Source organism: Euleptes europaea, chromosome 7 (genome assembly GCF_029931775.1).
Source record: "Euleptes europaea isolate rEulEur1 chromosome 7, rEulEur1.hap1, whole genome shotgun sequence".
Taxonomy (NCBI): domain Eukaryota; kingdom Metazoa; phylum Chordata; class Lepidosauria; order Squamata; family Sphaerodactylidae; genus Euleptes; species Euleptes europaea.
Genome location: NC_079318.1, coordinates 60,472,793 through 60,487,973, shown reverse-complemented (window position 1 = coordinate 60,487,973; position 15,181 = coordinate 60,472,793). Strand labels below are relative to the sequence as shown.

Genomic DNA, 15,181 nt, shown 5'->3' with positions numbered 1-15,181 from the left:
ACTTGATGAACAAAAATTATAATGGCAGTCCCAAACTTAGGGCAAAAAGAGAAGTCTTCTAACTACTTTTCCTCATTCTCTCCGGATTGATCCCTCACTCCAGAAGATGGCCACTCTTCTGCTAACTGCCTTTCTCCATTTCCACTGTCTGTTTTCCCCGGGAACTTCTTCTTTAGAAATTCTCCACACCATCAGGAGGAAAAACACCTCAGCTTCTTCTCTGGCTGCTTCTCCCTCTTGGAGTACACCCCCTCCTTTTTGCCCTGTTGCCAGGCAACTAGTCACCCCAACCTCTCTGTAGGAAACACTTCCCACTAGCGGGCATATTTCCAGACTACAGACAACTGTGCAGGTGAAAACATGTAACACACTTTTTAATAATAAATATATATTTCACAAGGCTTACATACACACACACTACACCTACGTATATATTTTCTTTAAAGCCTAAAATCTCGTCACCTGATGATGAAAATCCCAGCTCTAAATATGCTAAATGCTAAGCTCTTATCTAATAGGACGGCATTTGCATTTTGTTTAACCCAGAACAAAAAATTAAAATAATAAGCTTTTAAAGGCCTTCATCTTAAACTGATTATTCCAGAATTCTGGGATGTGGCTTATTTTGACAGGCTATTTACAGCAGCCTAAATTACTGGAATGTTGAAAATTGAACTTAATGCATTGGTAATACCATTGTATAGAACATGGTAATAACAGTTAGCAAAGGTAACTTCAGTCCCTGAAAGAGGTTGGTTACTTCTGATGTGCTGATAATCAAGGTATGGAGCAAATGAACTCTAATGGCATTGTATGTTGGCTTGGAATGTCCCTTGTCCAAAGTACAGAAATGCTTTCTATTGTCATTGGAGGTGGGATTTATTTTACTTCATTTCTCTTCTGCCTTTCTTATAGGCAGTGTCATAATACACACAGTGAAACAATAAAACTGAAACTTCATTCTTCCCAGAAAAGTCTGCTGTCAATACCAATGTGTCGTAAGGCATGTTCAGCAACAGTCTGGGCTTGAGCTTTTTCAATGCCTGCTCTGTGCCCCTAGAACAGCCCCCTGGAAGAGGTTATGGGGCTCCTCCTGGCTTCCCAGCGGGGCTGCAAGACAGTGTTATTCTAGAGCCTTTTTAGGGCAGATTGATACTGGGCAAAGGGGGAATAACTTGCTTGTAGGGGCATAAGGTGTTTTTAGATGGGGGTTTGATGTTTTTATATCTTCTCAAGTTTGTTCTATCAAATTGTTTTTATATTGTTGTTACTCACCTTAGGTCCTGAGATCCTTAGGAGAAAGGTGGGCATGTAAACATTTTAAATAAATAAATGGGAGTACACAATTAGGAAACAGTGAAATAATATATCCAATAAACTTCATCGCATGATTAGAGAACAATTAAATACATCCAATGAGCAATTTAGTAGGGTGGGGGAGCAACCTAATTTTCTTTCACAGACAAAAATTGCATCCTTATTCCCTTTATCAAAGTGCCCTCTTGCACAATTCTGCTTTACCACTTCCCTGTTCCCTTTTTCCCATTCTGTGGAGCAATAAAAGTATGGGAGCCTTCCTGAACTCATCAGCGAGATGATTCCACCAGCTGGGAGCTGCAACAGAGTAAACTTGCATATAGGCAGCTGTTGTACTTACTGCTTTGCAGGGTGGTACATTCAGAAGATTGCCCAGATGAGCATAGCTGCCACAGTAAGGCATATCAGGAGAGGTGGGTGTGAGACCATGAAGATAAACATTTTAGGATGATGATAATATAACTGGTCTGGAGAAACTTTTAATCAGTAATCAGGCCAACTTTTTCTTTCTTCTTGCCAGAAAAAGCCCAATGGGAATGCTGCAGTTCAGCCTGGTTCTCTTCATCTTTCCTAACTCCCATTAAACATTCAAATTAATGTGGGTATGTTGCTTTCTCTACTATATGGTCATTTTGAATTTACCAGCAGTTGACATTCTGCCTCTGAGTACAGCCCTCAGTTTCCAAGACCCGTGCAAGGCTGTAAAACATAGGATGTTTTGGAGGTCATTAATTCATAGGGCTCTCATAAGTCAGAAACAAAACACATGAAACACACACATTACACACGTGGTAATAATCTGTTTAATAAGCTAAAATCTGTTTCTTAGAATGGCAAAAGCAGATCAAGCCATATGTTGACATGTGGCAGATTTAAAAGACAACCAGTCACTAGTGATGAAGTATTTGATCTCATTCTAATAAATCTGTAGAACATAGTAATATAGTATTTACTCAAATGCGAGACTAGGGTCATCCCACCCCCCCGGCATGCCATCAAAAAAAGAAAGGGTCATCTTATATTCACATACTTGTAACAGTTAGTTCCAGCAATAAAAACATATGTGTACATACATTTTTACAGTGTCATCTTTTCAAGTAAATACGGTAGTGACAATGTGTAGATATTATAAGAGTCTTAAAACTTGGTTACTTGTTCAAAATCTGAACCACGTGTTTGCATGTGCTCCTTGGTAAGGTAGTCTATGATTCCTGTATAGGGCCCACTTTGCTCATCTCTTTCACTGAGACCTTTGTTTTTGTCACTAGACTGCTACCAGTATTGTTTATCTTTTAAAAACTTTTTTCCCTTATGCTGAGGTTGAGATAGAGGTGAAGAGATTAAAACAGTCTCTTGGTGTTTCTTCAGTCCATGCATGTAGGATGTCCTTTCACATAAATCAGGCCTTGCATTTTTGCCATGTTGTCTGCCTTCTAAATTCCCATTAGACATTATGAACCACTTTCAGTGTTGTAATTCTGCCACTGGGTAATGGGGTTCATCATGCTGTTTTTTTGATCTGCTTGATTAAACTTAGTACCGTGGTTGAAGAGCTCAGCTTTGGTTTTTTCATGTCACAGGGGGCTTGGATAAGATTATTTTCTGTAGCCCTGTAACCTCACTCTAAGTTTATTTGTGAAATGAGGAAGCAAGAGTTCATTGTCCCATAAGATGAAAGGAAGCACTGTCAGTAAAAGTTAGCAGTAATTTCAGCAGCCAAGTATACGAACTTGTGGGCCCAGGTTCAGAGGTTGTCTGTCAGAACAGCTGGAAACTTCACCCATTGTGGCATTAACAATTTGGGCCTAGCAGTTGATTATGGAAGTGGTTTTGTGTGGATCTCACACCTCAGATGTTATCCTAGCTGTCCATTCTTACATTAATATCCACTTTGCTCAGACAAAGACATTATGGGCTCCTTTTAAATAGCATGAGAATGGATAACTAAAACATGAGGATTTGGACACTGGCAATGCCAGGGAATAGTTTGGGAAGACCACAGAAATGGTTACAATCATTACAGTGAAAGTGAAAACTTGGCCATGTGTACTTTTGTTTTTGAGAAGTAGAGAATGCCGCTGATGACATTTTTATTAAAGTTAGCTAAATTAGTGTGGGGTGGCAGGTTATGGGAGGTAGTAAAAACTACCCAATTTCACATTAATAAAAGCAGCCCATCTTAGTAATTTCTAATACAGAAATAGGAAGACTTCTACAAACAAACAAAAAAGTTGAAAAACAAATAAAAAATATTGTCGAAGGCTTTCACGGTCAGAGTTCATTGGTTCTCGTAGGTTATCCGGGCTGTGGTCTTGGCATTTTCTTTCCTAAAGAAAATAGGAAAGAAAATACCAAGACCACGGTTACACAGCCCGGATAACCTACGGGAACCAACAAATAAAAAATATTATTTATTTGGTTCATTGGCTTGTTACCAAAGGCATGTCATCAAACTTCATGAATTTTAAGTGTGCCATCCAGGAACTAACAAAATTCATATTAGGTGGTATATTTCATTAAGAGTTTAACACATTTAAATGGTTTGCCTATTAAAACTGGAAAGTGTTTGATTAAATGCCAGTAGGGATATGCGAATTATTACTTTTTCTAAAGTTATAGCCGAATAAATATTGCTCTAGTTTATTTCTACCTTCAGTTACTTGAACAGAAACATTTATTGTAGGATGAACTCTACAAAACCTACTGAAGGCTGTTTGCTGGGTGTGGGGGGTTGTTACCTGATACCAGCGTTTACAGTTTATAGTGTTGAATATATGCATGTTCTGAGAGCCAATGTGTCAGGCCTCAGTAATCCAATGCGTTCCTGGCAATAACTTTTCTCCAGACGGTACAGCGAGTTAAAAGTTTATTACAGAAAGTCAGTGGTTTCAGCAGGTAAAAGACTTAAGGCTAGAATACAGGCATGGGGGAATAGTGATACATATATAGGGCAGATACAATAGGGAAGATTAGGTTTGAGAAACAAAGAAACAATACAGAATTTAACTACCGGCAAGTACTTAAGCAAACGCATACAGAAAATAAACGCGCGCGTTAACTGGCTGATCTTCCCGGGCTCCGTCATTGTTTTGCGGGACCCGGTATCAGATCGGCGATTTCCCGGGCGGGTCTCCATTGAGGTGTAGATCTTGGGAGGGAGACCGGGTGTAAACGGGGGAAGGGACGGAGTGCAAAAACTCCATTTTGTCCGTGGGGGAAACCATCTTGTTTCATTCTGGGGTTGTCAGAGAACCTATCTGACACAATGTTCTGAGAGCCAATTCGGAATATGCTGAAATAAGTTATGATGTATGTTACAGCCCTTCTTCTCTCAGAAATGGCACAATCAGTACATCTTCCCACATGAAAAACTGTGTGTGTGAAAAGCTACAGTGTTATGAAAAAGGCTTTAGAAGAATTCTTCTTCCTAATATACTAATTTTAATTTTATTCTTACTGAAAATTTTTTACCATGGAGAAGTCAATTGTGATATCTCATCTTAAATGGGAAGTGGCATAGCCTCTAGAAGAAATGTGTGTTTAACGTTGTTTTGTGTGTTGTGATCAGTCATGAGGTTGCCCCTTCTTGGGAACTAGGAGCAATATTAGGCTTGTTGACTTAGCTGGTAAATAAACGCAGATGATATCCCCCCTTTTATTACATAATTTAAAAACTACACTTGTGTGAAACTGTTAATCTTAAAAATCCTGGAGCTATTTCAGACACATTCTAGAGAGTGCAGGTTATAAATCTTTTAATTTTTAAAAAAGTATTTGAAAACTAAATTATGGTTTTCGTGCATAACTAATAGGATTCAAGTAACAGTAATATGAAAGAATTTTGAAGTCCTGAGTTACTTTGCTTGTTAGTTCTTATGGATTTGCGTATGGATTTTGATACCAGATTTTAAACGCCACATTTCCCCCATGTCCCCTGTGTTTAAAAATATGAATAAAATGCATGTGCACCACTTCAGAAGGAATTCAGGAGGAATGCTGCATTAGTGGTGTGGTAATGGCTGAATGGTGCTTATGAAAAATTGGACTTTGATTGAATCTGATTCCTAGCTTCAGTTTTGGTCAATTTATACTGCCTCCCAATTTGTTTCTGGTCCCAATTCAAGGTTCTGGTGTTGACTTTTAAAGCTCTGTAATGTTTGGGACCAGCATACCTTTAGGACCACTTACTCCTGTACAAACGTACCCAGTCATTGTGGTCATCTGCAGAGGCGCTTTTTTGGGCGCCCCTGCTTTCTGAGACTAGAAGTGTGATACCCCTAGAGAGGACCTTTTCAGTCATGATACCAAGATTATAGAACTCCCTCTCCAGGGATATTTGTCTATCCCTTTCTATCACTTTCTTATGCCACAAACGCTGCTTTGTGTTTTAATTTGCTGTTTGTATTTTAACTCTGATTTCAACTGTTTTTACAATATACTTTTATTTGTGTTCTGATTGTTAGCTGCCTTGGTGGCCCTGATTGGGCAGAAAGATGGGATATAAATATTGTAATTATAAGGTAATCAGCCATTTTATAAGGTTTTGAAGCCGTCCATTTGGCTGAAATCAGAACAGTCACCTTATTCATCCTTTTCAAGTTTGTCTTTTAATTGAGGTTAGAGCACAGAAAGTAAAGGCTTTCAGCCATGCTCTTAATTTCTTATGTCTGCTTTGCAGATTGTACTGTTGAGAATTTCCCCTGAGCAGTTTTGTAAATATCTATTGCACACTGTGATTTTTCCATAACCCCTTGTAGAGCAGTTGCTGTTCACTGTGAAGAATTTGGGTAGAGCTGATCATTGGGAATGGTGTCGGTACCCCTTGTGCTTGAGCCTTCCTGGTTTAGTAGACAGCTGTCTTTTAATATATATTGGCATTGCATCAAAATCTACAACAAAAGTTTGGAGCACTGCATGTAAATAGCCTACACGGTTCTCATCATGCAGTCTCAGTTTAAATGCCTGGCTAGTTCGTCATACCAAACTTCAGCTTTTTTCTCTGTCACACACACACACAAATACACAGCTTTTATATATACACACACATTTATCTGCCAAGGCTGCATGTAGGGGGAAAATGGAGCAGACAGTCCGTGCCCCAAGAAACTGGAGCACAAGGGGCAATGGTGTACTTGAGAGATGGACTGAGGCAGAAAACTGTTTATGTTAGAAGGTTGCACACTTGATTGCTTATGTAAGCAATGTGAACACAAGCAGCACTCTGTCCTGCTGAACTTGGTATAATTTGTTGTAGGGGAGGAAATGGGTGCTTGTAATTTACTTCCACAAGTAGACAGAAAGCTGTTCCCTCTCCCATTCCAGGGAAAATACTATATGCAAGGGCTGTTATTTTTGGTATTATCCTCCCCTTTCTGCTGTTCCATCCATCTTCTACCTGCACTGTCCCCAAGCAGTACTTTCACATAGTCTGCATCTCTGTTCAGAGGATTCTAAAAGGATATGTTTTAACCTAGTGATATTCCCTGGGATGTTCATAGTCCATATTATCAGCCATGGGAGCCTGGTGTCCTTGCAGATCCCCTTATACCTCTTGGGGTGGTATTACCTTTACAGTTATTCTGATACTTGTAAAGTATTCTAGATTTTTTTCCTCTTTATTTGAAACGTATATTTCAAGTTTATTGTTGTTCTTGCCTTCAGGAAATGCGTTTGCATTGTCTCATCTTCCAGAGAGCTCCCCATATACCTAAAGAAGACTCTGGGGCATGTTCTAGGGCAGTGATGGTGAACCTTTTAGAGACCGAGTGCCCAAACTGCAACCCAAAACCCACTTATTTATCGCAAAGTGCCAACAGCTGGGTGGCGGGCAGTCAAGGGAAGGGGAGGGGCTTTGAAGATGGGTGGCCTCCGTGGGGGTGGGGGGAGTCCCCATTGGGAAGCTTCCCCCATCACGGAGGCCAGGTCTACCCACTGGTTTCTATAGAAACCAATGGGTAGACTTGGCCTCCATAGGAGTCTCAGTCGGGAGGCCAGGTCTACTGTCATGCAAACCAATGGGTAGACCTGGCCTCCGGTTGGAGATGGGTTCCCCCCCACGGAAGCCAGGTCTACCCATTGGTTTGCATGGCAGTAGACTTGGCCTCCTGGCTGAGACCCATCCCCCCACGGAGACCAGGTCTACCCATTGGTTTCTATGCGCATAGAAACCAATGAGTAGGCCTGGCCTACATGGGGGGGGGGAGAAGAAAGCGGTAGCTTGACTGTGCCCGGGAGAGGGGGGGGCGGCGGGGAAAGCGAGCCTGGCTTCCTGGGCCAGGATCACACGGGAGAGGGGGCGGTGGCGGGGAAAGCGAACCTGGCCCTCTCCCTTCCCTAGGCAGTCCAGGGAAGGGGCGGGCTTTGAACCGCGCCGCGCTGCCTGCAAGCAGCGCGACGCGGTTCAAAGCCCCTGCTGCCCAGCTGGGTGGCAGGCACGTGCCCACAGAGAGAGCTCCGCGTGCCGGACTTGGCACGCGTGCCGTAGGTTCGCCAACATGGTTCTAGGGTGAATATTCAGTTTGTGTGGGGTTCTTGTGAGGGCTGATGGATCCCACTATTGCGTGGAATGCGAGCATATTGAAAGCCTGGTATGCCACCCCAGATTCTTATCATGTACACAGTTATGCAGTGCCTGGGAAAATAGGTTGTGATGAGAAAGCTTGACTGGAATTCCACAGAGAAACACTCAGTAATGTCAGAATTCCTTGGAACACACTTTCAAGACCACTACTATAGAGTGTGCGTCCTTGAGCAGTATAGCAGAGGTAGGCATTATTTTGGCTCCCAGTGAGCTGTCTCTGGAAGACCCCACAAATAATTGTGCTATGAGGATACAATTAGAAATTCAACTCCAGGGTTTCATAGCTCAGAAAAACACACCTCTCAAATCTTATTTCCAAATTTGTCTTGTGGTTTTGAAGTTTATCCCTTTGAAATTAAATGCGACTGCGCAGGATTTCCTGGACAATTTTTCTGTTATGTATGTTCAGTGCAAAAAGTGATCACAATGCTTTTGTGTTCTTAACACACATTTGAGTGGAATCTTGTCCAGAAAATCCAGTTCAGTAACGGGAAACATATTTTTAAAAAATAATGAGATAATTGGTTAAGAGTTGAAAACTATCGTTAATAGATCCATTCAGGAAAAATGAAGGCTGATTTAACTGTTCTAAATTGTCATCAATAAAATGAATGTGCATTTTCTCATGTGTGGCAAATAAGTCTAACAAGATGTCTGCGTGCTTCAAATATTGGAGTTTTAGTACAAACAGCTAAAGAGTGCATAAACCAAGAGTTGTTTCTATAAAATTAGTATCCTTTATTTTTAATCTTTTACTGTATTATATGACTAACATTTGGTGTGTTAAAATGGTGTGGTGTGTGTGGTGAAATTGATATGCTGTGTTGCTAATTTCACATATGAATCTTAATATGGGAACATGTGTTTCCGTTTGCTGTCTAGCCTTGAGATACTTAAGCAGGCTTTGTTGTTTAGATAGCAGCTGTTCTGAATTGATGGATAAACAGGGGCATCATTGTAAATTGTCATTATAACTGTATAGCAATTGATGACGGAAACTGCCTTTGGCCTTCCTTTGTCTGCAGGATGAGAGAAATAGACCAATGTAGGTTAGGAGAAAAACACTCACCTTTTTGGAACACAGGCTAGCAACCTGGGATTGGAGGGGAAGGGGGTTGTCATGAGCCTGGGCTCACTTTCTTGTACAGTTTAGATGATTTTGCTAAATTACTCTTCGCCACATTTGCGCAGTATAGGACACCGGCTTTACTCTTGTTCTGTCAGCATGGTATGCCATAACTAGGATTGGTACATGGCAAGTTCTGCTTCAGGCAAGTGATTATATTTTGGGGGGGAATAGGTGGACTTTTCTTTAATTTAAAATGATTTTATACAATAAATCCACTCAATACATAGAAAGGGAAGTGTTTGGGTCTCTCTAGCTTGTCTGATAACTGTTTAGAGAAAATATATTAAAAGATGAAAGCTCAAATAGCAGCTCATTCTAAATCTGAGCAATGCTTGTTATATGATGTATTGGGAAGAGATGTCAGTGATAGGGAAAACTATATGCTTGATACCTTGGCTGCAAATATATTACAACTTTTGTATAATTCTTTTATAAGGTGTCAGGAAATAAAATACACCCTTGTCTAGCTCTTCAAACTATATGCAGAATATCATAATGAAACCTGGATTAGATTTAGATGAAGATGGAGTGAAAAATAGTGAAAGGAACATTAACTTTTTGAGATATTCAGATGATACCACATTACTGGCAGCAAATAGGAAAGACTTTAAATGACTCCTGGTGGTTAAAGCAGAAAGCAGGATTACAGGTGAACATTAAGAAGACAAAAAGTAATGCCTACTGGGGAATTACACAACTTTTAAGGTTGACAATGAAGAGATTTGAAATTGTTCAAGATGTTCTATTCCTTGACTCCATCATCAACCAAAAAGGAGACTGCAACCAGGAAATCAGAAGACTGAGACTAGGAAGGGCAGCCATGAAGGAGGTAGAAAAGATTCTTAAGTATAAGGATGTGTTGCTGGTGACCAGGATCAAGATAATTCATGCCATAGTATTCCCCATTACTACGCATGGGTGTGAAAGTTGGACAATGAAGAAAGCTAATCCATTTGCAATGTGATGTTGGAGGAGAGTTTTACAGATAGTGTGGCTGCCAAAAAGGCAAGTAAATGGGTTCTAGATCAAATCAAGCCTGAACTCTCCCCAGAAGCTAAAAGGACTAAACTGAGGCTATCGTACTCTGGTCACATTAGGAGAAGACAAGAGTCACTAGACAAAAACAATAATGCTAGAAAAAAGTTGAAGGCAGCAGGAAAAGAGGAAGACCCAACATGAGATGGGTTTTCTCAATCAAGGAAGCCACAGCCCTCAGTTTGCAAGACCTGAGCAAAGCTGTTAATGATAGGATGTTTAGAAGGTTATTAATTTATAGAGTCACTGTAAGTCAGAAGTGACTTGATGGCACTTAACACACACACACACACATTGTCAGCCTACTAATGGTGTGCTCAACTTAATTGGTGCTTCCAATTGGTGAGGGCAATTCTGTTACTGAAGTAGTTTTCAGTTGCCTTTTCTTTCCAATGCAGGTTGCAGTGCACTTAGCATACTTGATTTATATTGCTTTAAATATTATTTGGTATAAGCAGAGACTTTCTGGCAGCTTTTTTGTGATGTTTGAAACTACTCTATTGAAAGCTTGATCTGGCATCTTGAATTTATACACACACATCTCTGGTACATGTGAGATTCTCAGGCAAGAGCATTTTTGAAATGCACAGAAAACATCCAGAATTACATCAAACTGGTCAAGAGATTGAATTGGCTCTTTTTAATATGGCACACTTCTCCTAATTTGCAACCAGCGATGCAAAGTATACTATGTGGTTGCAGCTTAGTAAATTCGAAGCATGAAATGAGGTGAATTTCCTTCAACATATCCAACAGTTCAGCTAAACTGAGTGAATTTTCAGTGTTTACATGATCAAACTTGCACAAGTGTCATTTGGTTTTTCAGATTTCTCAAGTCTTGACTGTACAGTAGTGTGTCCTTCAGATGGCAGGGCTGGTAAAATTTCATTAGAGAACTGACCTCCATGCCAATATCACGTCTTGATTAATTAATGGCAGGAACACTCTGAGTTAGCTTATATAGTAAGGTAACTCTGGGTCACAGGAGTTTCAGAACCGGTAGCTGTGGCTGGCATTGTTAAGGAAGCATTAACAGTAAAGCCACATCTGATGAGTACCTGTCATGGCTACGTATTTGTGACTTCCAGCCACTTTCTTTTCAGCACCTAAATCGCAGTGCATGAAGAGATTTTGTGGTTAAGGCTCAGCAATGTGCTAGAAGGAAGGAAGCTAGGCTCAGGAAAAGAAAGATCACTGTTCTGTCATGAAGCTTATTGGTCAACCCTGGACCAGTCACTGTCTCTTCACCCACTTCCCAGGGTGGTTGTGAGGATAAAATGGAAAAGGAAGAACCACATATGCCACCTGGATCACCTAGGAGGAAAGGGAGGACAAAATGCATTAGAAAGAGCAAGAAAGCAGTGAAGGAAGAAGTAAGGGGGATAGAATAATAAAATCATAGAGTTGGAAGGGACCACCAGGGCCATCAAGTCCGACCCCCTGCACAATGCAGGAAATTCACAACTACCTCCCCCCTCCACACCCCTAGTGACCAGAAGATGGCCAAGATGCCCTCCCTCTCATCATCTGCCTAAGATCACAGAATCAGCATTGCTGACAGATGGCCATCTAACCTTTTCTTAAAAACCTCCAGGGAAGGAGAGCTTACCTTCTCCCGAGGAAGCCTGTTCCACTGAGGAACCGCTCTAACTGTTAGAAATTTCTTCCTAATGTCTAGACGGAAACGCTTTTGATTTAATTTCAACCCGTTGGTTCTGGTCCGACCGTCTTGAGCAACAGAAAACAACTCGGCACCCTCCTCTATATGACAGCCCTTCAAGTACTTGAACATGGTTATCCTATCCCCTCTCAGTCCTCTCTTCAGGCTAAACATACCCAGCTCCTTCAACCTTTCCTCATAGGACTTGGTCTCCAGACCCCTCACCATGTTTGTTGCCCTTCTCTGGACACGTTCCAGCTTGTCTACATCTTTCTTAAATTGTGGTGCCCAAAACTGAACACAGTACTCTAGTTGAGGTCTAACCAGAGCAGGATTTCAAAGGGCATTTTCTGTGGGATAAACTGCTTTGGCAAATTTGGTTTCAGTGTTAATTTCGACGTTTTCAGTCTCTGCAGTTTCTAATTTTTTTGTTTTAATGTATATTGGGTTTTTATTTTTGTCTTTACCTTGCATGTTTGTTTTTATCTTGTTAATGGACTAATGTTTTTGTATTCTTGCAAATTGTTTCATCTTGAGTCTAAAAAGAGAAGATGAAATATAAATGTTAGTGTCTTAAACGGTGGCCTGTAATATCTAGCCTGTAAATAATTTGACTCCTGCAGACATTTGCAATAGTAGTAACATTATTTGGCTTCTGCCAAGTCCATTACCACATAAAGGTATGTACAATGCGTATCATTCATTTTAAGAGCATCTGCATCTTGGAGGTTATGCAGAATTAAAATAGCTCCAGTTGAAATACAGAGAGACCATGAACCTCCTCATTCTGTGGGTAGATGATCTCCAGAATTTTTTTAAAAGCAAAGTATATACTATGGAGAAATAATCCTGGGATATTTTATTCTAGACTACATTTGCTAAATTTTATACATGCTTAATTTTTCATCTGTTCATGGCAGCATCTTTAGTCTGTATCCTGGGAGATCTAAACAAAAATTAGAGAAGCCACTTCTGAGTACAATTCATATGGAGTGAAACCATGCTTACACTAACAGATGTGAAACAGGAAGTTACATTGGGAAGATGGAAAAACCTACAATATAAAATGTAGGGATATAGTTACATCATACAATACAAACTGGTCCCAGAAAGGTCTTTAGTGTCTGGCAGATACAGACATTGTGGGGACGGGACACAGAAGACTAATATAGCAGATATTTTAATTTCAGAGTAGCAACTCTGGTAGCAGCAGGAGTATTAGCAAAGGCAATCTGGTAGCATGCTAAACTGTACAAGAGCAAGTGATTGGAGATAGGAGTACTTTTGGGAGTTCGCTGTGCAATGCAATAGTGGAAGCAGGGGCATCATTTAGTCAAGTTGCCTGCTTTCTTATATGTGCGTGCATGTTGGTGCATATGCAGCTAGGGCTATCAAAAGGAGATGGTTTTCACAATTTTTGGCATTAATAAAGTCCTTCCCCCCCCAGGTTATTTGAGTGAGATTTGCAATGAAAGTTCTCAAAGTATTGGCCGAGGTAGGAAGCATTGTACACAATCTGAATTGGGTTAAGTTTATCCATCACCACATAGCCATGTTTGTGACATCATCCCATTTGCTACATGTTCCCTCCTTTGTTCCTGTTCACAGGAAGAGGTGCATAAGGGAAAATGGCACTGAACCATTGTCAGATCAGGAAAGTTTCGGTAATGCAGAGAACCCAACAAAACTAACATTCACACTACTTAGGTTTTCTCTTGGATGTATTCAAAGACAGTTGTGGGGAAAGGTTTTTTGAAGCATTTATTGTGATTATTTCTTTATAAAAGCTATATCAGAGTTGTCAATAAATACCCCTTTCCGCTCTCCACATTTTTTAAAGGAAAGATTTTTTTGGCTGTAAGCATGTATACTTGGTATATAATCCCACTGAACAAAGTCACTCTGCATGCTGAACTCATGAACGGTCTCATGTTTGCATTTCCTTTATTCCTGAATGGAAAGCTGACCAAACTCAGAGAGCTTACCCTGGTATAGGAGGATTTCTGACCTAAGGATAAAACACATATGGCAAGTTGTTCCTTGGATGCTGTCCAGATCCTCTCCCCCGCCCCCACCCCATTTCCATCTCAATATTTCTGGTGTGAGCTGTAATCGGCAGATACTTCCCCTGAGTATGGGGTGATGTATCAAATTATCAGTGCATCCAATTGCCAGTTTCAGGTGAAGAAAGAGGAGTAATGCACAAAAGGATGCATCCCTCCAGTTTTTAAATCAGGGATAAACTAGACAGCTGCATAGTAGAATGAGCTGGGTGCTTGTCAAGTTCAAAAATGGAAGGAAATAGGAGGAAAGGACTTAACTGCTGATACTCGTCAGCTGCCTCTGAAGAGTTGGTCACCCAGCATCTCTAATGCTGACTGAAAATTTTTAAATTGCTGTCACATGCTTACTCTCTCTCTCCTCCGTTTTTGGAATTTCAGGCCCTTCCTAGACTTAATTCAGTAACATCAAACAAAACTTTTTCGTGTAATGAGCTATGGGGCAGCAGCAGTGTGCCATTTCTAATACTTTGTATTTTTCTTCTTTTAAAATGCATTTTTTTAAATGCATAAGCCTCTTAGCATCTGTCTTGTATCAGACTAGCCCTGAAATTTCAAGCTGCTTTGGCCTTGTTCCACGGGAGAGCTCATTCCTGAGGACCAAATCAGATGGAGAGCAGCAACTGTTGAATTGCCCTTTGTTTCCCTTTCTATAGCCAGCTTGTAACTCAAGCAGTGAAAATGTGCAGCTATTTGTAGGCACTGGCTGGGAGTACTAGTTGCAAAGTCTCCCAAACAGAAAGTTTGTCTGATTCTGCTAGAATCTGTACTGAAGCAAATTCTTCCATCGCCAGTTAGGCCTGCTGCCTCAGACTTAGCCATGTGGCACAGCTGTGCTCTGTGTCAGCAGCATGACATGTTACTCTCAGGTGGCTGTTTGATGAGGTAGAAATTGTTCAACCTCTACTTCCTGTCATTCATTGATTCTTTTCCTGTGTTTCCATTCCAGCTCTTGTCACTCATTGATACAGCTGGAATGTACAGTCCTTCCTGGAGTGAAGGAAGTTCTGCTAAGGCCCCAGAATCATTACCCAAGTAATAAATGGTTTACTTGAATACCACTGGCATTCAGTTGTATTGTCTGTAGCATTATAAACATAATTATAATAATGCCAGTGCTAATTGGCTCACCTATCCTGGTATGAGCCCTCAAGAGCACAGTACTCATCACAACAGGAGACTGCTTACAGTGTTGACACCAAGGAAATCTAGTGGGTTCAGTTTGCCCCATTCCCTAGAGCAGTGGTTCCCAACCTTTTTTTGACCAGGGACCACTAGGACTTTTTTGTTCGGTGCAGGGACCCCAAGGTTCAAAATAAAAATTCCGAGAATTTGAAAATAAACTTTAATCATAACTGTTAAACATTAAACTTAGAATAATATTTGAATATATTTTTTAT

At 40.6% G+C, this 15,181-nt stretch overlaps 1 protein-coding gene across 1 annotated transcript in view; it reads left to right on the top strand.

Moving 5' to 3' along the window:
* Nucleotides 1-15,181, top strand: part of PTK7 (protein tyrosine kinase 7 (inactive)) — an 84,758-nt gene that overhangs the window by 36,556 nt on the left and 33,021 nt on the right. The window contains exon 2 of the mRNA XM_056853389.1: nucleotides 14,731-14,816. Coding sequence (XP_056709367.1) covers nucleotides 14,731-14,816 — 86 coding nt within the window. The remainder of the gene's footprint in view (nucleotides 1-14,730; nucleotides 14,817-15,181) is intronic.